At 42.9% G+C, this 22,329-nt stretch overlaps 1 protein-coding gene across 17 annotated transcripts in view; it reads left to right on the plus strand.

Annotated features, from left to right (window-relative positions):
* NFIA (nuclear factor I A) overlaps positions 1 to 22,329 on the plus strand; it is a 403,887-nt gene that overhangs the window by 122,647 nt on the left and 258,911 nt on the right. For 9 of the 17 annotated variants that reach the window (XM_083448118.1, XM_083448123.1, XM_083448114.1 and 6 more), the window contains exon 2: positions 11,326 to 11,857. In XM_083448118.1, the coding sequence (XP_083304244.1) occupies positions 11,326 to 11,857 (532 nt within the window). Of the gene's footprint in view, positions 1 to 4,819; positions 5,508 to 11,325; positions 11,858 to 22,329 lie in introns of those variants that run through there. The other 8 variants (XM_083448120.1, XM_083448111.1, XM_083448125.1 and 5 more) reach the window with 3 other exon arrangements.

The raw sequence follows: 22,329 nt of genomic DNA on the forward strand, positions 1-22,329 counted from the left end.
CTTTTCTCCCCCCCGCCCCCCAGCGATCTGAGAAAACCGCTGAGCTTGCTCGGTGTAACCCCCCCCCCCCAAATGTACGTGCTCAGCTCTGTAAAAAGACGTCTGGGATCGGCAGGCAGCCCAACACAAAAGGAAGCGTCTAGACTAGGGATGTAATTGACAAGCCCATTCTCTAATCAATGTAGCAAATGTCTATGATGGACTAAAGCGCCATCCAATAAGAGAACAGGCTGGATGTTGTAATGTTCGAAATATCCAAAGTGGAAGGAGGTGGAAAAGAGCGAGTGGCGTTCGTCCCTCCCTCTTCTCTAAAGTTCTCTCTGCTCGGCGCACCGAGGGATAGTTGGTAGCTGTCAAACCAGCGCAGAGCTATATAATACATCTGGATTTTGCTGAGAGATCTGTAATAACAAAACCAAGTTTTCTCTCAGTGAAAGTGCATGGCGCGATCAGTTCTGCTTAACGTTGCATTCACCTTTGTGCTCTGTGATTGAAACCCCTGAGCGTTTCTGCAGCAACCTTGTCCCAAATATATACTCTGCTGTCGATATTTCTTATGCAGGAGAGGAGATGACACCAGTGAGGCCCCCCCTTTTCTGACTGCACTGTTGTTTTTGTTTGTTTGCTATTTTATTCTGGTGTGTTCCGATCATCGCCTGGTTTGAACCACTGTTACTCGTGATTGGGGGCATCCTAAGATATGAAAGTGCTTTGGAGGAATCGAGGGTGTCCCTCCCCTTAACATGATTACAGGTCCCACTGATTGCACGGGGATTTACTCCCAAGTAGGCATGATTAGGGCGGAAGACTTCAAAGTGCTTTGGAGGACCCTGCCCTGTTGAATTATTCTCTGTTGCAAACTATGCTTCTATGCTTGACCGTTGGATGAGTCCCTCGAACGTGTATATGCACTGCGTATTGGGTAGGCACGTCTGGAGTTTGTGACCCCCCCCCCTCTTCATTTACTGGGACCAGTCAAAGATAAACACTTTGAACTCTCGTTGTTGATCTGAGCTGCAGTTTTAGGCACTCACTTGACTACCATTTAAATCAGTGGGACTGAGAAGTGCTGAACTCTAAATCTCACCCAGCGAGTGAAATTTGCTTATGTGAGGAGGGATTGTGAGAATTGTAAGATCCGTGTGTGTGTGTGTGAGAGAGAGAGAGAGAGAGAGAGAGCGTAAACGCGCGCACGGGTAGGTAGGTGGCATGATATATATTCCCTCTCTTCTCTTTCCTCCTTCCTGCACTGAACTCCAGAGAATTGGGAGATTTAGAACTTGCTGGTTGGGAGCCAGGCTGGCTGTCTTTCTCTGGACCGGAGCTCTCAGTAGAAACCAAGTCCAACATAACCAACCACACACTTGCGCTCGAAATAGCCTCTGGCAGCCCTTTCCGGTGTAAAACCCTCGGCTGCAGCCATGCAGGAGGTCCTTGAGTCCTCGAGCTGGCCAAGGCCAGGGCTTTCCGAAACGCTTCGGGAACTTCATCGCAGACTCCTTAAGCCCGCTCTTCCAAAGCGGAAGTTTGGACGTCTTCTTCGCGCCGGGCAATGGACGCCAACGGGGCCCCCAGTTTCTCAGCGGCCAGGGCGCTCGAGTAGGCAGATCTCGCTTAAGAGCCAAGGCAGCGAAATCCCCACTGGAAAAGTAGCTGCGAGGAAACTATCCCGCTCTGACTTTTTTTCCGGGGGGGGGGAGACTACCCCCAATTGCTTTAAAGTAAAGAAAACTGCAATTGGGGGAGGGGGATGGCGTGGAAAGTATCGACTAGTCGTGACTTCACTTGTCATTTGCCGGTGGTCGAGCGACTCTGCTCCGGAGCAAGCTCCCGCTTTCGACCAGCGGAACTAACCCCGAGGAAGTGGTTTAAAGATCTCTCTTGCCTAAAAACTTTTTAAATCATATTAATGCGATTTCCCGTTAAGTCTCTCCTTGATATATATTCAAGATGGTCCGTATAAGTGAACCCTCCGCGACGTAATTTATATATCTAAGAGGATTTCACCGAGGCTGGCGAGGTAAAAGTTTCTGCAAATAAAACATGGCAAATGCAATGCCGGGCAGCGTGCCAGGTAGAATATGGATAGGAGGAGGGCTCACGGCAGAAAGTCTCTTCACAGAGAGACATATACCATTTCACGGTAGCAGCAGCAGCAGCAGCAGCCTATAGCACTTTTCGAAGTTCCCCTTTTAAAGAGACAATGTTGGCTTCAGCCAGATCTTCGTCTGCAATGTTTTTAATGAAGCGGGATCCTCTAAGTGTATTTGACCGCCTCTCTCCCTCTCCCCCGCCTCCCCCGCTTCTTGTTATATCTCTTTTTATACCCTCGGGACGGCGGACTTCCCCTCCTCCCCTCTGTGGGGGAATCTTCCTGAGGAAACCTTTTCGGGGGCTTGCAGCGAGGTTTGCGCCTCTTTTGAGGAGGGAAGCTTAAAGTTTATATTATGTTTGTGCCTTGCCCAGCTACACACTCGTGTGTGTGTGTATGTTTATGGGGGATCCAGAGGGCGCGCGCGGATGTGAGAGCATTTTTGTGTAGGCTTCTCTGGAGGGGGTGGGGAAGGCGAGGAAGGAGCGGATGTGCAAAGGCTCAGTGCCTGAACTTGGATGCAACGTCTGCCTAGAGGGCGCAAACAATCATCCCACGTCCAAAAGTCTTACGAAGGGCGCCAAAACTTACTTAAGATAATATTCCTAACCACAAAGAGCTGGAAATCGTACGGCAAAGCCGTCTGCCAGCGACGGCAGCGGAGCCAAGGGCCCGATCCTGCCTCGCTGACAAATTAGCCTTCCCCTGTCTGCTTTGTGGATTAAGGGAAATCTTAAAACATCTCCCTAAGCATTCGTAGGGATGCATATGTGTGTGCGCGCGTGTGTGTATGTATGTATATGGGATGAATACAGACACAGAGAGGATTAATATTTTATGGCACGTGAGACTGGGAAAAGGTGAAAAACATTAGTATATGTGTAAAATGATTGTGTTCTCTCTTGCTAAAACATATCCCACAGACATTTGGGTCTTATAAAGTACCATTCCCAGCTAACTTGTCTGCCTAGTCATGCCACCATTCACACTATTCGCACAACTATGCTGTAAAGTCAGGCTGGGCTACAAGTCTGTGGCTAAAGCAGTGGTGCATTTATTGCCCTGTTCACATTCTGCTGTCAGTTTCAGGACAAACACCCCTTTCTCAGTGTTTGTAGCAGCATCTCTGTACATTTTGAACAACTTGTGCATGGTGGCAAATGCGGTGACTGGTTGGCCTAGCCTGGTTAAGAGTAGGCACATGCAGGACTATCTGGTGACTGCTATGTGCTGAATTGGTTGTGGGAGCAGGCAGTATGTATACAATATGTAGGGAGCACAAAGGAGGTCAAGGTATGACTACCATTGGACCACCAGCTACTCTTGGGAGAGAGGGGCAGATGAGTAAATAAAGGAAAGACATAGCATGCTAGGGAACAAATTGAAAGTCGTAAATCATAAGTGAGGTTTTTTTAAAAAAAAATAATCAGTACTTTAGTCACTTCTTTTTCCTCAGTGTTTTAGCTTTTTGTAAGACTGTCAGCCAGAAAGTTCTGTCAAGGAAACTTGGAAAGCTGAGAGATCCCAGAAAATGTTTAGTTGGGTGTGTTTCCATGTCATTATATCACTGACAGGTATTGGGCCATTCTTTTTATTCTTTTTTTAAAAGGTATGAATGAAAACTGAAGGTCATTTTGCACTTAGCTTAGACATCTGCAATCCACAAATGATAATTTTAGTGAAGCACTCAACTTGGGAAAAGGAAGGGCCTCCAGGAGATAAAAGTGATATAGCAACTTAGGCCTCCTCCCTTAATAGCCTTGGGCAATGTATTTTCCTCTAAAAGTCCTTGCAGTATTTTAAAACATTCTTAAATTCGAAACACCTAGATCTCTGGTCCACATCAGAAGTCATGCATGCTGAATGTGGTATGTCTTGTGGTATTCTCTTCCTCTTTATGTCTTTTTTTTTTTTTAAATTATGAATGGTTGTGGATATGCAAGTGTCTGAAAGCTGCAGCATTTGGGGAAATGAAAGAAAGACTAGAGGATGCCACTTAGGAGACTGAAGAAAGACTAGAGAGAAAATGTAAGACTCAATAAAAGAAAAGTTGTCTGACTGGAAACTTTCCAAACCCCCAAAACCAAACCTTTCTTGTGCCAAAACAATGCATTATAAGATAAATAAAGGACAGAAGGCTCAATTCAAAGTTGAGCAACTTTAAGTAGTAACTTTATTGCTTGAGGGTTGCAGTGCAGTTTTGAAGCTGTGCATTATTAGTAAAATAAGCATCCTTGGCTATAAAGTGCCCTGAGTTTTGTTTTTTAACCGACATTCATATGCCAAGAGCTTGAAAGTGGCTCTGCTCTCGGCTGGTGATCATGCTCTCATACAAAGCAGTCCATACAAATATATCCACAATTATTAGAAGCCGCACACTTAATGCCTTATTAGCCTTCATATTTAAACAAAACAATGTAGAAAGCCCCACCCATTAGAGCTTTACTTGGGGACACGATTTCTGGGAAAGCAATTTGCAAAGTTTCAAATCCACAGTGCGCCACGACTTGTCTGCCAGCCCTTAGAAAAATGCTCTGTATCTGTATCTATATGCTTTCTATGGGTGCTACTGCTACTGTAAGATTTCGGAAAGTCTCTTTCCGCATGAGACGAATGGCGAAAGTTTAGTCCAAAGTCCTTAAGACGATCTCCTTGAAGGTCTTGTGGATGAGGGTGGGGGTGGGGAGAGAAGTGGGGGTGGGGGAGAGCGAGAGCGTTCGTGGAGGGGGAGGGGAGCGCGAAAGCGGCAGAAATATGGAAAAGTAGTTTTGTTTGCTTAAGCACATCCTGCAGAGCCTCTCGCCGCTCGGGAGCCCTGCCTGCAAACGGCTCCTGCTGCCTGCGCTACCCAGTAATGCACTGAGAGCCTGGGATCGGGGATCGGGAGGGCTGGCCGAGCAGTAGCACCGCAGCCCCCCTCCCCCGGGCAAGGCAGCGAGCGAGCTGCTGCTGCTGCTGCTGCTGCTGGCGGAGCGGTGCAGAGCGGAGCAGCAGCAGGAGCAGGAGGCGCGCGGGCAGGTTCCCGGGGAAGCTGGAGGGAGCCGGGCGCTGTCGAGAGGCTGCCCGGGCTGCGAGCGCGGGGGGAAGTGCGCGCTATGCCTTTAACGCCCGGGCACAGGAGACATGTCTAGCGTGTAGGCTAGGGAAACTCTAGGCGGGGTTAAAGTTCAGCTCATGGAGCTGATCAGCGCTGCTGGCTGCAGTTGAGCAGAGTTGGAAATGTGAAAGCAAGAAGCAGGCTCGGCTGTTCCCCCCTCTTTCTTTTTCTCTCTCTCTCTTCTCTCTCTCTCTCCCTCCCTCCCTCTCTCCCTCCCTCCCTTTCTCTCTCTCTCTCTCTCTCTCCCTCTCACTCACACACCTCCAAGCCACAAACCCCCCCGCAGCAACCATGTATTCTCCTCTCTGTCTTACCCAGGTAAGAAGCTTCTTCGGATTCATTGGGGGGGGCGAGGAGGAGGGCAAGGGGCTTCTCTGTCTGTCTGTCTGTCTGCTCGTCTGTCTGTCTTGGCCGGGGGTTCGGGGGAGCCTGGCGGCGGGAAGGGGGCGCAGAGGGCGGGAGGGCGAAATCCCGCGGGCGGAAAGTAACTTTTCTTTCCCACTCGCTTGCATTCCTGCTCTTGCACGGCCATTTGTAGCGACACATGGCTAATGGCGCCTCGTTATTAAGGGTTTAATTAATATTGGGGTGCGCAGACGTCCCTGCCGGAGGGAAGGGGGATCTGGCGGAGGCGGCCGGAGGGGGTCGCGCCGAAATCCCGTGTGTGCGTGTTCGTGTGCGCGCGTTCGAGGACGATCTGCACGTGTTTCGCAGTCGTGCAACCCCATTACATGCTTGGTCATCTGAAATCAATACTCACTGTTTGTGCTTCCGAGGCGACGAATGCATGCAAATGGAGCAACACACGACACAGATACAGTTAGATGCTTTCTGTTTTGTTTTTAAAGTGTAGCATTGAGTAGCTGCGTGCTGCATGCATCTCTCTCCCCCCTCCCCATTGCTCGAGCTGCATTGCTATACCTCCCCAAACTCCTCGCACACTTTTTGTTCAGCAGCCTCGAATTTGTGTGGCTGGTGCTTTTGCAGCGGCTCCCTCGGTTTGAGTCTCAGGCGGAGACGTAGTGCCAGAGAGAGATGCATTGCACCTATGCCCAGGGCTCTGGCCCTTCCAGACATTGCACGGGGTTTTTTGCACGGCTAGCTGGATGTTTCAGGAACCCCCGGGCGTTTCTTAGCCGGAGCCCCTCGTTGCTGCTGCTTCGGTTCCTGCTGCAGCGCCTCCTGCAGCGCCTGCCCTCCCGCTCCTCTCGTGCACCAAACCCAGCTCGGGATCCTCGGCGGGCACTGCAGCCCTTGCATGTCCCTGCCCAGCGATCCCAGCCCAGAGCTGCCTCCCCGGCTGCCTCCAGTGCGCCTTGTCACTTGCTCGGGTGTCACGTTCGCCTGGGGTTGTTTCCTTTGGGAAGTTGGACTTGCAACGTCCTGCTTGCAGAAAGGGGAGGCGGGGAAGGCAGTTTCTTCTCGCATAAAGTTGCTCGACCCCTTTTGTTTGCAACGCAGCAGCTCTTAAGTTCTTCGTGGGCTGGCAATAATTTCGGACCTGATTCCCACCCTACCACCCCCACCTCGCACCCACCTCTCCAGATCCCGTTCCGATTACACTGCTCTGAATCGGAAGGGTTCTGTTCCTGACGCCTATGCAACACATGGGAAACTGCTCCCTAAGACTTCGGACAACTTTCCTTTCTAACCTCAAACACGATCCTACCCACCCCCGCGTGGTGCCCCCCCCCCCCCGCCAAAGAAAACTTTAGGGCAGCGCCAAATCTTCAGATAACAGTCACACACCCTATCTTCTTTCTCGGATTTATTTCCACAATTTAGAAACATAGCCCCAATATGTATTCATATATATATATATACGTGTGTGTGCCTTCCCTTTCCCTTCTCTTTCTGCAACTCAGTAATCTTTGTTGGAAGTTTGTTGCCTCCCAGTCTTACACGGTGAAAGTTTCTAGAGGATTTAGATAAAGTTCTTTCATTACCATTTCAAGACGTCTTTCTGGCACAGAGTGCTGCTACCCACCTTCAATTAGCAGGATGTGATGATGATTTTGGGGTGAAACACTTGGGGACCCAAGCGTCCAATATTATTTCCTGCCTTTGTATGGGTTTTGAAGTGCATGTGTGGGTTCCTTTTAAAAGAGGGCTTCACAGTGGATTTTGCAAGATGACCAAGTAAATGCTTAGGTGTGGATAACTCAGTCACTGAAAGAACCTCGCTGCCTAACCTGTAATCCATGAACTTGCAACCAGAATTGGTACACAATGCAGCTTAACTATGTTAACAACCTCAAAGTCGATTATAGGCAGATGCCACAAACATACACTGGAATGTGTTTGGAGCTTCTGTACATCGTCCGAAGACTAGATCTAGTGAAAAGTTTTGTCTTACTTCATGGAGAACTCAACCCAGTTATCCCCCCCCCTTTGATTTATTTACACAGGGTAGTACAGATCTCCCACTCTTTAAAACATATGCATACACCTACCTCAAGCTGCCCACTCTCCCCCTCACCACACACACACACACACACACACACACACTCGTATGCATACTGTATCTGGGTATTCTGGTTTTTAGTAGGCCCAATCATACAGCATGCAGATTTCAGATAGTTATAGCACATATAAAAAGGAAATCTTAACATAAGAGACATTCTGCTGCAAAGCGCTCTGCATTCTCATTTCACATTTGGAAATAGCGTCTAGGTATTCAAAGGCGTCTTTATACAACCCACCAAGAGTGTTTCGAATATAGAACTAGATACATATAAACCATAAGTTATACTATTAGGAAAGGCTTAAGTAGTTGTATTAGCGTTTCAAAACCCTTGTCTCCTTTAAATTTGTCTAGTATGATTTAAAACATAATCATAAAGCACATATACCCGGCTAATGGAGCTGGAAGACTAGGACAAAGTACCTGTTAAAGGGTTATCTACTCCGTGGCCCCCTCCACACCACTATAGGTGATTTACCTACTTGCTGTTTATCTGACATTGTCCTGGCTTTACATTAACAGCTCATCATAGATGTGCAGGCAAATATACGTTGGCCTATGGTTTATTAAAGTATTGATGCTTTGAGAGTTTATAGAGCTGACTAACTTTCAAACGGAGCAGTGCAAATGTGTTTCCAAAGATTGCTATAATGTTGCATGCTTTTATTTGTAGAGGGGCTCAGATTATTTTTCCGGTCGCCTTTTCTCATTTACAAATATACACCAATTTTGTTGTTGTTCTGTGAGCCAAACTTTAGCTGTGCAGTTGTGGCAATGTGCTTGTTGAAGCGCAATACTTACGAGCCGCAGAAAGGATTTATAAACTCACTTTTGTTATCTCCTCTTACCCAGCCCCGGCAAATAATAATGGAAGATGCATATGCTCTTTTTAAAGCAATCTTCCTTGTTCAAAATGCAACTTACTAAACTTTATGAGAAGTTTTGGTTCTAATCCTAACTTAGGACAAAGACCCCATTACCACTTTTTGAATTGGCTACTTTTAATCTTTTAAAGTGATTATGCACACATACCTGGACATTTCTTAAATTCACCAGGAAAACCTTGGTAATTGAAGAAACCGTAATGTAACATAAAATATAAAGCTGTAATTCATCTCAGTTGTTGGATTTATATTATTGCTCCTTTTCTAATACCTTCACAGTGAGATTTTGGAGGCTGTCTTTTTAAAAAGGGTATATTTGTACATGAGGTAGAATTATTTTGAAAAAGCAGTAAACCTTCCATCTACAATCTTGACAAATCCTATTTGCTTAACAGTCCTTATATCAGCAATGATGGACCTCTTCACTGTATCATTATTTCAAGGCCATTTGGTGGTTTTTGAAGCTTTTACATAAATCTTTTAGCTATTTTTTACCTTTTTCAACCATGCGCTATTGACTCGGCTTTACAATAGAATAAAAGAAGTATAGTTGGGAAGGAGTTCAAGTTAGAGCCAGGAAGGACTGCGAGCATGCAAGGTTAGTTAATAAAATGTAGAAAATAGTTTTAAGGATAAAGCCAATATCTGAAGTGATCATTTATTTTGCAGTGAATTACTTTAGCAAATGTTTTATACAGCATAGAAGATAAAACATTATAAAAGGCCCCATTTGTGATGCTGTTGACTATTCTGAACTGTGTCTCTGTGTGCGTGTGGAAAAGGCCTCGGTGTGTTGTATCCTGCGTAATAGTTTACTTTGCTGTTAGTGGCAGCCTCTATTAGTGATACATTTGGTGTGTGTGTGTTTTTTTTTAAAGTTCATTTTTGAAAATGCAAATAAGCATTCTGCCTTTGATCTACTGCTGTTGAAACTGCTATTCTCCCAATATGTCTTTTGTACTTCTTTGACATATAAAGCTGGGTTGTTTCAAGGGAGGGTCAGAAATCATCATTTTGTGAAATGTCTATTTTATATATTAGACCCAGCTAAACATTCACGCAAATGCCTATCCCTTCCATTCCCAGCAATATGTTTTGGCCCCTTTATGTACTTTCCAAGAATCTTTTCTACTGAAATATGTAACAAATTGTCATTTGTCTGTTATATTTTAGATACAGTATACAGCAATTAACCATTTGCGATCCAGAGAGGCCCACAGTTTTTAGAATCATTTGGGCACTTTTTCTTTCTTTCACACCTGTATTTAATTGAGCAGAAAAGAGACCTTGCAAAGCGTTAAATAGAGATGCTTCTTTTTAAAAAAAAAATTATGAAATTATTTTGGTAACGGTTATAGTAACATATTTCATAAATTAAGGAATTGCACGAAAAAATAAGTTGCCAACTTCTTTGCTACATAAGTATGTGTACTTTTATGCATAGGAGAAAATCCATGTTTATAAAAACATATGTTGACAGTGATAGCACCTCTTCCAAATGCATGCCAGTTTCAGTAGGAGAAATAATCACATTTCACAGCTGTGTGTTTACAGGATCAGATATTTTAATAGCATATGTTTTTCTATAGGTACTTCCATAACTAATTGCATGCATATAAATAATATACATAATGATTATAATACATTTCCAATGACCTGTATGGCCTTTGCAGCATTTGCAGTGTGCACACCTTTATTTAAAAGTTTGATCCATGACCTCTCTTTCAATATGTTCATTGACGTGGGAGAAACGTTTAAATGTCTTTTTCTATTTTTATAAAAGGGTAAATTAAAGTAATACGTATAATGTCAATGATTTATTATCCACATTTTATTACACTGTACAAATCTAGGTGTTTTATTTAATAGCTTTCTAGATCTGTATACAAACTTTCTAGCTTTCAGGGTTCTTTTTATCATTTAAACAAACTTATGTAAAAGAGAATTGTACTCGCGATGTGTTGTATACAGTTTTTGTTTTATATATAAAGATCAGAGAAACCTTTCAGAATTCCACATTTTGAGGGTTTTATTGCATAGGTTTATAAAATGTGATAGCATTTTATGTTTCCTTACTATTAAAATAATCATATATTCGATTCTATTTACATAATCCTAATTTGAAATTCTGTTACATTACAGGTCGATACTTTAAAATATATTTTAGGAAAAGTTTGTACTGTACATCAGGTTTGACATACCAGTGCTAATTGGCATCCAGATGTTTAGGTTTTGCCAAATCGGTGGGCATATGCTACAATGGCCGCACCATTCACAGAAGGGTCACGGAAAGAGCAAAGAAATATATCCCTGCTTTCAGTTGGGATTAAGATCACAAAAAAACTTATTGCCAACCTCAGGTTACTGATTCTGGACTTGTCTATTGACTTAAAGCGAACTATTGTAAAGTCAGTGGTTTCAGGCTTATACCCTTACATCCTGATCCGAAGTACATTTGCTTAGAAGTCCATCCCATGGATTTTAGGAGGACTTATTTCTGAGCGAATGTGATTAGGATTGCCATGCCAGGATGTTTTCAACACTTGTGTTTACGTGGTTTTGCCTTATTATGTTTTTTCTGAATGAGGCCTAGTGACTACAGAAAATTGGGTTATTGGATATGTTTATGATTTTACCTGGTGTATCCACTACAATGATTTGGTCCTCCCTGTGTGCTGATGACTTAAAATTGCCTGCTTGTAAGTTATGACGACTATTAGTGAAACAAACAAAGCTTTTGCGATGCTAATTATTCCTTCTGATAATTCTTCATTTTAATTCCTTCCAGGATGAATTCCATCCCTTCATTGAAGCACTTCTTCCCCACGTCCGAGCATTTGCATACACATGGTTCAACCTACAAGCTCGAAAGCGAAAATACTTTAAAAAACACGAGAAACGCATGTCAAAAGAAGAAGAGAGAGCTGTGAAGGATGAATTGCTAAGTGAAAAACCTGAGGTCAAACAAAAATGGGCGTCCAGACTTCTGGCAAAACTACGGAAAGACATCAGGCCTGAGTATCGGGAGGATTTTGTTCTAACTGTCACGGGGAAAAAACCTCCATGTTGTGTTCTTTCCAATCCAGACCAGAAGGGCAAGATGAGAAGAATTGACTGCTTACGCCAGGCAGATAAGGTCTGGAGGTTGGACCTTGTTATGGTGATTTTATTTAAAGGTATTCCGCTTGAAAGTACTGATGGCGAACGCCTTGTAAAGTCCCCACAGTGCTCAAATCCAGGGCTGTGCGTACAGCCGCATCATATAGGGGTTTCTGTTAAGGAACTCGATTTATATTTGGCATACTTTGTGCACGCAGCAGGTAAGTGCCTTTATCCCAAGTTGTTCAACTTTTAATGACTTTTTCAACCAAACGATTAGGCTAATCTGTGCTTGCATCCACCATGCTGGTTGGCAGCGTGGCTGTGATAGTGGTTGAAGTTTAACCAGTAGTGGAGAGGATATAGACATCTTGTGTTGTATTGCAAAGCTGTTAATAAAAGGTGATTGCAAAAACATGAGGGTTTTTTTACATTGTAACCTAACATTCTGCCTTTTTGAAGCTTTTTCATAAGGACGGAACTGTAGTATGAAGATGGAGACTGTATGTACAAAATATTTCTAGGCCTGGTTAAAGATTGGAAATGAGGGTACTGTGTATTTCTGAGTGATTATTTTGCTCAATATGTTCAAAGTTCACTATTTTGTGAGGAAATCAGTAATAACTATAAAAAAACTTACAAGCCCAATCTGTAATACAGTATGGTTAAATATCCAAAATTTGGCCGCCTTAAGAAAAAACACTGAGCACGCAGTGATGCCTCCTCACAGATACACAAACTGTCAATTTTAATTGCCATTGGTAAGAAAACACCTGCCTAATGAAAGAGGGGGAAACAAAAAGTTCCTGGTAACCTCCGCCTGTGGGTAGAATATTATTGCTTTTAAAGGATGGGTTGCTAGTTTAACACGTGAGATTCAGGAAAATGGATCATACATTGTTTGCAACTGTACTTCTGGCTGTGACTATCATATACCTGCCACTAGTAACAGATAAGTGCTGTTACTGATCAAGACAGTGTGCATTTTCCCGTAACCTTGTTTTAGTCAAATTCATAGTTTCTCAGTAATTAGGCCTAGCAGTTTCAAAGCAAGCCACTTGTCTCTCTGTGACTCAGACATTTCAATATTTCAGTTTGGATCAGATTGGAGAGGAAATTTAATAAGCTTAACAGTTTTAATTTGATCTAGCATTTTTAGGTGCTAGGTACATTGGTGGCTGTTGGATGGCCTTATGGAAAATGGTAATTGGTCTTTGTTGTGTGACATCTTGTCATTTAGTAATGTTGTTGAAATCATTGGCATGTATGATTATGAAGAGGTTTTGTGCTTTTCTCCTAGAAAGGATGGCTTGCTTTAAGTTTGCAGATATACGTGATCCTGTTATTTGCATTGTGTACTTAAGCTGAGTGACACGTCCAAAAATATTGGTGAATATGCGATGTGTTTCTGAAGTGCTGTGGTGTGGATGCTTTTTCATTTATTTTTTAAAAGAATAAATACCAGTGTTCAATTTGTTAATTAAGAACTGCCTATGATAGACTGTAGACCCAACTTCATTGTAGGATTTTCTGTGAGACTTTATGGAAAGCTGATGAATCAGTTAAAGATTTAAAATATGGATGCTTTCATTAAAAAATGTTTGGTGCTAACAGCATGTTGCAAACTATCTTCATACATCTGTTGACTCAGGACATGCATTGTAGATTGATTTTTAAAATAATCCATGGCAGTTAATTGAAAGTAGTTGTTATATTGATTACAAATACTCATAGTATCACCTTAACAAAGTTACTGTTATATATTAATGCAATCAGACATAATATAATCAATTGCTTCCATTATGGAATATATATCTGGCAATATTCTGTGGTACGGTTGTGTTGCTATGCTAACAATAGAGCCTAGTAAATTTGGTAATGTTCACCTTTGTGAGCTTTGACTCTTTTTAAGGATGCCAATGGTATTTTCATATATAGGTAAACTGCTTTTGGGGGAGTATTCGTGTTTGCAGATCCTTATAAAATGTGTTTTTTTGCATCTTAACTTACTTTTTCCGCAGGTGTAATATATCACACTCTTTTTCAGTTCGTTTGTGTTGTAGAAAATATTTCAATGACGCTGTGTATTTGAGAACGTAGTAACAATTTGCATTACGATCGGACAACCTTCATTGGGGGTAATGGTTGTAGTTTCTTTCTTTTTTGCGCTGATGTATCCCAGACTCCTTTGTTAAACCTGAACGTTGGCCAAGTTAATAGTGATTGGCTCTTGCAGAGCTGCAGTAATGGCAACTTGTACTGTATGCGCAACAAGAGCATTTCAGAAGAAAATCTTAAAGGCCCTTTGTCTTCAGATCAACCTGATTTGCTTTAAAAGATTTACTGACCTTATAGTTATGCTGCGATAGTTGCCAATAAAAATGTATAAAATAATAGGCAGGTTGATCAACGTATATACAGCTGAGCTGAGGAGCGTCTTCTATATCCCCAAAGGTCTGCAAACAGAAAATGTTTCTTTCTACTTAAAAGTTTTGAGAAGTTGCCAGTGTTGGCAAGAGGTTCAGACTCCAAAACGTGCTTTCAGATATTTGCCAAAACCATTGTGGCCTTTTCACTCAGAGTGCTATTATTTCGTGTACTGTTCCAAGATACTTTAATTCCTGATGATTTCTGCAGTATTATGTCCCTTTCCTTCTTAAATATGTATTTATAACAATTGTGTGGAGGACTCTTTCCCTCCTTCTTCTTTGCCCCCTCCTTGTGCCAGGACATAGTCATTTGCAAGAAAATCATGTGCTCAAATCTAAACAATGCTCCTGCTTGCGAAGTAAGTCTGAGCCACAAAAACAAACTATTCTCCTAAGGAAATCATGTAGAAACAGGGATGTAAAATTTGACAATTATGTGAACTAGCTTGCAAAAATTGAAAGAAAACTGTGAATAAAAGAATTTATGAGCAAAGAGGTGGCTAAAGTACACTGAAATTAAAACATTGGTTTCAATTCGGAGTTTTAGCTTTCTTTTTTTAAGGCCATCAAAATACAGTAGTGCTACCTTTAACTTTGGATTGCTTTCCCCCTCTTAGTTCTCTAGCCCATGTATCAAATGACAACTTGGAAACTGTTGTGACAAACAGTATTCTTTGTGGGAGTATAATACCAAAGTAAATTTATGACCAGCCCTTTACCAGATGATCTGTATCAGAATCTGCAATATACTTGGCACGTGGCAGGGTCACCATTTAAGTTGTTAGGGTCATAACCTTCGCCACCAGGCATTTGACCTTTGAGATAAAGTTAACCTTTGTTCATTAGTAGGCACTCAAGCGAGAACTTCCTTGTTTTTTACTGCAGCAGAGCAACTTCAGCTAACATGATCACATTGTAAAAGGGGATTCTAAGCTCAAGCACTGGGTTCTGTGAGAGGTTAAAGATTTCTCTTTGTTTTTTGAGGATATTTTAAATGGACAAAGCTAGCTTGTGTTTTGTCTGCCACATACAATAGCTGATGTTTTTGACCATTATCTGTTTTAGGCATGGTTTTAACAGCATGAGCCTATGCATGTTTACTCAGAAGTAAGTCCCACAACCTTACTCTCTAGCAAGCACATTTATATTAAGGTTTGCAGCCTAAACATAGCAAATGCTTTGAAAACTCGTGTGTGTGTGCGTGTGTGTGTGTTTAAAAATGCTGAATTAAAATCTAAAAATCTGACCAAGATACAGTAATTGAATTAGACCTTTTCCTATAGATTGTAATGCTATTAAGAACTGAAGCCAAAGTCATGACTAGGCTGATTTTGTTTTGGTAGCTGTGAAAATGTGTTTAGTTCTGGAGATAAGTGACAGTGTAATATAAAGAGCACCTTTTTTCATCTATAATAAACCAATATTGTATATTATTTTGGAGGGTGGTGATTATTTACCCCATAGCTGGTAAAGAAGCACCATGTGAGTTAGTCAGTCATGAAGCATAGTGAGATACCTTTGCAAAATTTTGGGCACCTTTGTTCTAAATCTGAAAGGTACATTGTATACTTCTAGTACAATTGATCATTATTGCAGTCATCCTGCAATACAGAACATTTGGTATTTATTTAAATCAAAGGAAAATAATGTCGTTTAGGTATGATGTGCTTTCATTGGTTTGTGACTGCTGTTGTCATTCTTTCATATGACTGTACAGTTATGCATGATTTGCTGATTAACCAGATGGCCATAGTAACAGATTGAGAACCTGCTCCCTATTACTAAAAAGCATGTGTAAGATCACAAAGGTTTTGAGTTAGAATGGTATGTGTTGGGTAAAACAAGACTCACTAAAAAGAATTTCATATTCTATGATAAACCTAATCTATAGTTTTAGTGTAATACTGCACATGTCTACTCAGAAAAAAGTGGGTTTAAGTTCAACAAGATTTACACCCAGATCAACGTGTGAAGTTGCAGCCCAGGTGTGCTGACTTCTCAGTTCTAAGAGAACTTAACTTACACTTCAGCATCAAGTGCATTGGATCCTCAGTAATGGAACCTTGAATACGTAGCTCTCTTTACCAAGATTCACTGTGTCCCCAGTGGAACTCCTATCTAGCATTCCCTTCATAAACAGCACTTGCTTTGATGCAATATCTTAATTTAGATGCCTTCTGGGCGGTCAAAACTTCATGAAGCACTGTTGAGCATGTGTTGCTCTGTTCTCTGCATAGCTGGAGAGAGTTCCATTTGTGAAATAAGGTTGTGTACCTAGAGCAGGTGGGGAAACCTCCAGCCCTTCAGAGGTCATTGAACCATGTGCCACTGGCCAAGCTTGCTGGGGCTGACGAGAACTGTGGTTCAGCAGCCTCTGTAGTGCCAAAGGTTTCCCACATCTGACCTTGAGCACTCTTCATTATTGCAGAAAGTGCAGCAGCCCTTGGGTGGTATCTGTGTGACACTACACAGCAGCATCAGATCAGGGAGTATAGCAATGTATATCAGTGCATCAGATTAGGGTGATCAAGTACTCGTTGTGCTTGAGTGTGTGCTTAAGCCTCATTCATTTAATCAGGACTGCAGTACGCAATTTTTTTCTGAGTTATTTTGGACTTGTATGCATGTTCCACAGCATAGGAATATATTGTCCTCAGTACTTAAATGTATTTATTCCTTATATAAAGCTAGCTCCTGTCTGCCTTAGTTAAACTTACACAAAACCAAGATGCTGAGTCCATGTAGTGTGTTGCTATTGTTGCAAGATGCTCTTTTGCTGTCCCTTGTTCCCTTATTTGTGAGAAGTTCCAGCTTCTTATTTCTTCGTGGGAAAGGACGTGCAGACCCCAGCCAGCATAGCAGTTCATGAGAGAAGAGAGTTGCATTGGTGGTTTGATATGGGAGAATCTTCCCTCAAAATAAATTTTAAGGGTATCTTGTCCCTTCAGAGATTGTTATCTGGCATCTTGAGAACTGGAAACAGCTGTAGGGACAAAACAATAGCAGAGTTGTCCAGTGTCTTAACACTTCAATCTCTCTTGATTATCATCCTCCCGCCTTCTAAGATCTTTGTGCTGCACTATGCAACTGAGGCGATTGCATCTAACTCTTCTCCAGTCATACTGCTGAAGCTCTTTCTGCTGGTGCAAATGATCTTTGGGAGTTACTGTTTTATGATTCACTGAAGCAAGGGATCCCTGTTTTTATAACCCCGCCATGGATTCCAGTGTTCCCTGTGTCCAGTTGCCAGATCCAGCCCTCGACTTTGATGTGACAGCCAACTATGTCTCCAACCATAACTGGTGAAGAACTTACATTGCACTCTCAGACCCATCTGAGAATAACTGCTTTGCAGTACAGTGTAGAAAGGGATCTCTATTCATTGGGACTTTCTGTTTCGGTCAGTGGAGGAATAGTTTGTATTGCTGGCTTTAACAGACTGTGGTTGACAGAAGCAGGATTTAGATGGGGACAACTGCATTCCCCTGCTGCTGTAATTGAGATGGTAAGCATCCATGCTAATTTCAACCCTAACGGTAGTGGAACTTATGAGTGTTTGCTATATCATGAACTGCTGGCACGAGTTCAGTCATGTGGCTAAGCTTTCTCCAAAACAGAAACAAATAAAGCAGAGCAGCATATAGCCTTTTAATGTTTCTTAGAATACTTCCAGGTGTTTTCAGGAAAGAAGTATCGCATGATTTAAATGCTGTTTCCTGTATCCTGAAATAGCAGATGTACCCAATCAGTAAGAAAAAAGAGCTCCTAGTATAAATGTAAAGAGAAGTATTTGAGTGGAGCCCATGGCATTTATAGCCATGAGGCTAGCTCAATAGTATGAAAACTGCCCAATATTGCTGGCCAGGCCTAACTTGTCTTAAGTTACTGTACTTTTTATATTTCCTTTCTTTTCCACCCAGTGATGAATAGCATTAATTTAAATCTATTTAAGGCAAGTGTGGGAGAAACCACAATCTTTGTTGTGGTCAGTGGTGTACACAGCAGGGCTGGATGTTTCACTTGATTGAGGCCTGAAAGCTGACTGTAGAAGACCTAAAACATCATGCCAGCTTTTTCCAAGTATTGCAAAAGAAGCAGTGTATGGTAAATTCAAATATTCTGCAATGTCAATAACCATTATTATGATGGCTACTTAGTGTCCCTTCAGACCCCTCCAAATTTAAATGTAAAAGACAACAACCGCAACAGCAACAAAAGCAACCCAAGTCAGTTTCTGTGAAAGCAGCCACCTTACAGTTTAAAAGAGCCCATAGTCAAACTAAATCAAATTAATGTAACCAGCCTATAATCTAAAGCAGTACTTGTGGAGACGTGCTCTCCTTCCTTCAAGGTCTAGGAGTGAAATGTTCACTATAGCACATCACAAATACCAACTGATTTTAAGGTTTTGGCCAAAGTTTAGGAGAATAGTCCTAAACTTTGCCTTGCCAATGAGTTATTTACTATCCTCAAGGGATTGTTGCTCAGACATGAACTATAACTGAGGCTCCACTGGATGATCAGAAATAGATTTGTGCATTGGCAAAGGAGAGTAATATCTTGATATTATAAAGCTGTTTCAATAGCTCTGATAGAGATTGAAAGGTAGTACAGTACAGATTTATCAGAGTTTTCCCCAAAGCCAATTGTAGCTCAGTGAAGAAGGATCAGGTCTGTGTTCCAAGTCCTGTTCAAGCAAATAACATGCTATGCACGAGGTCTGCAATGCCTCTATTCATCCTGCCCCAAGCATTGCTATGCAGCAGTCAGCCATTGCTTCAGTTGCAGGGAAAACCTGGTGGTGCAAGGCAAGTTGCTGCTCTTCTGCTGTTCCTGGGACCTTTAAGTGTGGTCTTGTGAATCGCTTTCAACAATTGGGCCAGTATTAGGCTATACGGCTACCATCCTTACATCACCCTTTCTAGGATTAATAGTACCTTTCTGGCAGTGAGTGGATGATGTTCAGTAGTGTCACAATGGGGCTTGGTAGAGAGTGGTGCTAGAGCCTCACTAACTGTTGTTGTTTACCAATTCTGATGTGAAAAATGACAAGGCCGTCTCAGGCTACGGAGATGAATGATGGGAAGGACATGAGCAATGTTTCTTACATTAACGTTAACTGCATGTTATGTCTGCAAAATTGGTGAAAATTGTTTGAGTGGTTGTAGGTGGACAGTCTTTGGCTAAGGACATGAAGTATTTGCTGCTTAGAGTATATTTTTGGTAGTAAGCCTGGAAATGTATGTGGTGATTAGGAGAGTGGTATTTAATCCCACATACTTAACTTTTTGTTTGTTTCTTTAAGGGTTGAGTAAGTGACAGGAGGGACGCAGGTGGCACTGTGGGTTAAAGCCTCAGTGCCTAGGGCTTGCCGATCGTAAGGTCGGCGGTTCGAATCCCCGTGGCGGGGTGCGCTCCCGCTGTTCGGTCCCAGCGCCTGCCAACCTAGCAGTTCGAAAGCACTCTCGGGTGCAAGTAGATAAATAGGGACCGCTTACTAGCGGGAAGGTAAACGGCATTTCCGTGTGCGGCTCTGGCTCGCCAGAGGAGCGATGTCACGCTGGCCACGTGACCCGGAAGTGTCTTCAGACAGCGCTGGCCCCCGGCCTCTTTGAGTGAGATGGGCGCACAACCCTAGAGTCGGATACGACTGGCCCGTACGGGCAGGGGTACCTTTACCTTCAAGTGACAGGAAGGGACGCGGGTGGCGCTGTGGGTAAAACCTCAGCACCTAGGGCTTGCCGATCGCATGGTCGGCGGTTTGAATCCCCGCGGTGGGGTGAGCTCCCGTCTTTCGGTCCCAGCTCCTGCCCACCTAGCAGTTCGAAAGCACCCCTAAGTGCAAGTAGATAAATAGGTACCGCTTTATAGCGGAAAGGTAAACGGCGTTTCCGTGTGCTGTGCTGGTGCTGGCTTGCCAGAGCAGCTTCGTCACGCTGGCCACGTGACCCGGAAGTGTCTCCGGACAGCGCTGGCCCCCAGCCTCTTAAGTGAGATGGGCGCACAACCCTAGAGTCGGACACGACTGGCCCGTACAGGCAGGGGTACCTTTACCTTTTAAGTGACAGGAGGTGCTTTATAGTAGTACAACCAACAATAATTGGTTGTGCGAAACTGAGACAATATACTGTATTGTAGTGATTGACCAGTAGTTCCACACATTCAGGTGATCAAGGGATAACTCATGCCGTGAGTGCAGTTATCTGTTGTGCCAGTTTTTACTGAGTTGCCAGGGAAAGCTTGGCCAACTGCAGGGAAGAGCTGCAGTGGATAAGGAATTAAACATAGCCAGCAAATACCGGTAGTCTAGACCTTTACCAGAACCGCCTTCCTTTTTGCTATCAAATTATTAGTTAAATTGTATGAAACTTTATGTAAAATAATTTGTCTATCGTGTTTTGTTGAACTATTTAATTGTATGGCTGGGATTAGAGTGGGGTAGTTAGTGTTGCTGGATCACAACTTCCATCATCACTGACCATGGCTATGCTGGAGGGCACCATGTTAGCTACCCCTGAATTAAAAGGTGCCATCTCTTGTTCTTCCTAACTAGTTGGACCCAGGTGGACAGTGATTGTCATTCTTTTCATTTGATTGTTGTGAAGGTTCCACAGTAACCCATTTTCTCTTCTATCCTAAATTTGTATTGTGATGTTATCGCTTTATGGATAACATCTGATTCTGCATTTCATTTCCCCTCTAATCCTGGGAGCAGTGTTCTTTTGCCTTTAACTGGAGGGCTGTTGTTGAAGTAGACAAGCATACTGAAGCAAAGTCCAGACAAGATGGAAGTGATTATGGTGGGTAGCCTGTGTGATCTGGAATAGGTGAGTCTGCCTGTTCTAATGGGATTTCGTTGTCGCTAATAAAGAAGGTTATAGCCTAGGAGTACTCTTGTATCTGGCTTTCTTCCTAGAAGCACAGGTGGCAATCTTGGACAGAAATGCTTTTTATCAGTTTCATTTGATACTCCAGCTGTGCCAGTTCCTGTGGAAAGAGGACTGAGCAATAAACATCCATGTCTTTGGAAACTAGAGGATTGAGTATTGCAATATCTTCAGTGACTGTCTTTGTCTGAGGTTCTCTTCTGGGATGCTCTCACCTTCTGAGAAGCACTGGCTGCTTACTCTTTAGGTCATGGTACTCCATCTGTGGGATGTCCTCCCCAAGGAGGCTTTCCTGGCACTTAGTACACTATCTTTTCATTGCAGGTGAAACACATTTTTGTTCCACAGGTTTTTTAGATCCTTCTAGACCTTTTGAGGCAACGTAAGTTTAATAGATCTCTCCTGGATTAGAGGGTATTGGTTAGAGTGTGGTGCCGATTACACCAAGGACGCAGGTTTGATCTCCATATGGGACAGCTGCATATTCCTGCATTGCAGGGGGTTTGACTAGCTGATCCTAAAGGTCCCTTCCAATTCTACAATTCCATGATTCTATGATCTGGTATTCTTTGATTTTTAGTTCACCCTCCACTATTTATTTTTAATCAAGAAGTGGTGTTGTTTTCAGCTGTTAGTAAGCTGCTTTGAAGTCAACGGATTTAATAATGATAGACGCTAATAAATGCAGTACAAGATGTGCTCAACATGGGTCTGCCCATGAAGATTGGCATCTCATGTAGATTCATAATATAGTACTGTTTCTTTCTTTATGTAATCTCATTGATGGGATCTATAATGCGATCTGCAACACAACATTGCTGTGTATCTGCTAAGAGGAGTTCTCCTTTTCAGTGTTCCAGATGACCTGAAATCTTGTAGTCTTCACGTATCTGAATGGGTGGTGTTCTAGGTGTATGTGATAAAGGACGCCCCATCCCCCAAGATCTGCCGGGAAACTCTACACTTGAGCATTTTCTTGCTTTCAAGGGGAGCATGGTTCTGGGCAGTGGGAACAGGATATGTCATCCTCTTTTCTTTCTTTCCTCCTGAAAGATCCTTGTACAGTGGTACCTCAGGTTACAGATGCTTCAGGTAACAGACACTTCAGGTTACAGACTCTGCTAACCCAGAAATATTACCTTGGGTTAAGAACTTTGCTTCAGGATGAGAACAGAAATCATGCTCAGGCGGCGCGGCGGCAGCAGGAGGCCCCATTAGCTAAAGTGGTGCTTCAGGTTAAGAACAGTTTCAGGTTAAGAACGGACCTCCGGAACAAATTAAGTTCTTAACCCGAGGTATACTGCTGGGAGGAGAGAGTGGTTTTTTTAACCTCATCACATATACTGTAATCTCTCTTCCAGAATAAACACAAGAAAC

Source organism: Podarcis tiliguerta, assembly GCF_965153285.1.
Source record: "Podarcis tiliguerta genome assembly, chromosome: 6".
NCBI lineage: Eukaryota > Metazoa > Chordata > Lepidosauria > Squamata > Lacertidae > Podarcis > Podarcis tiliguerta.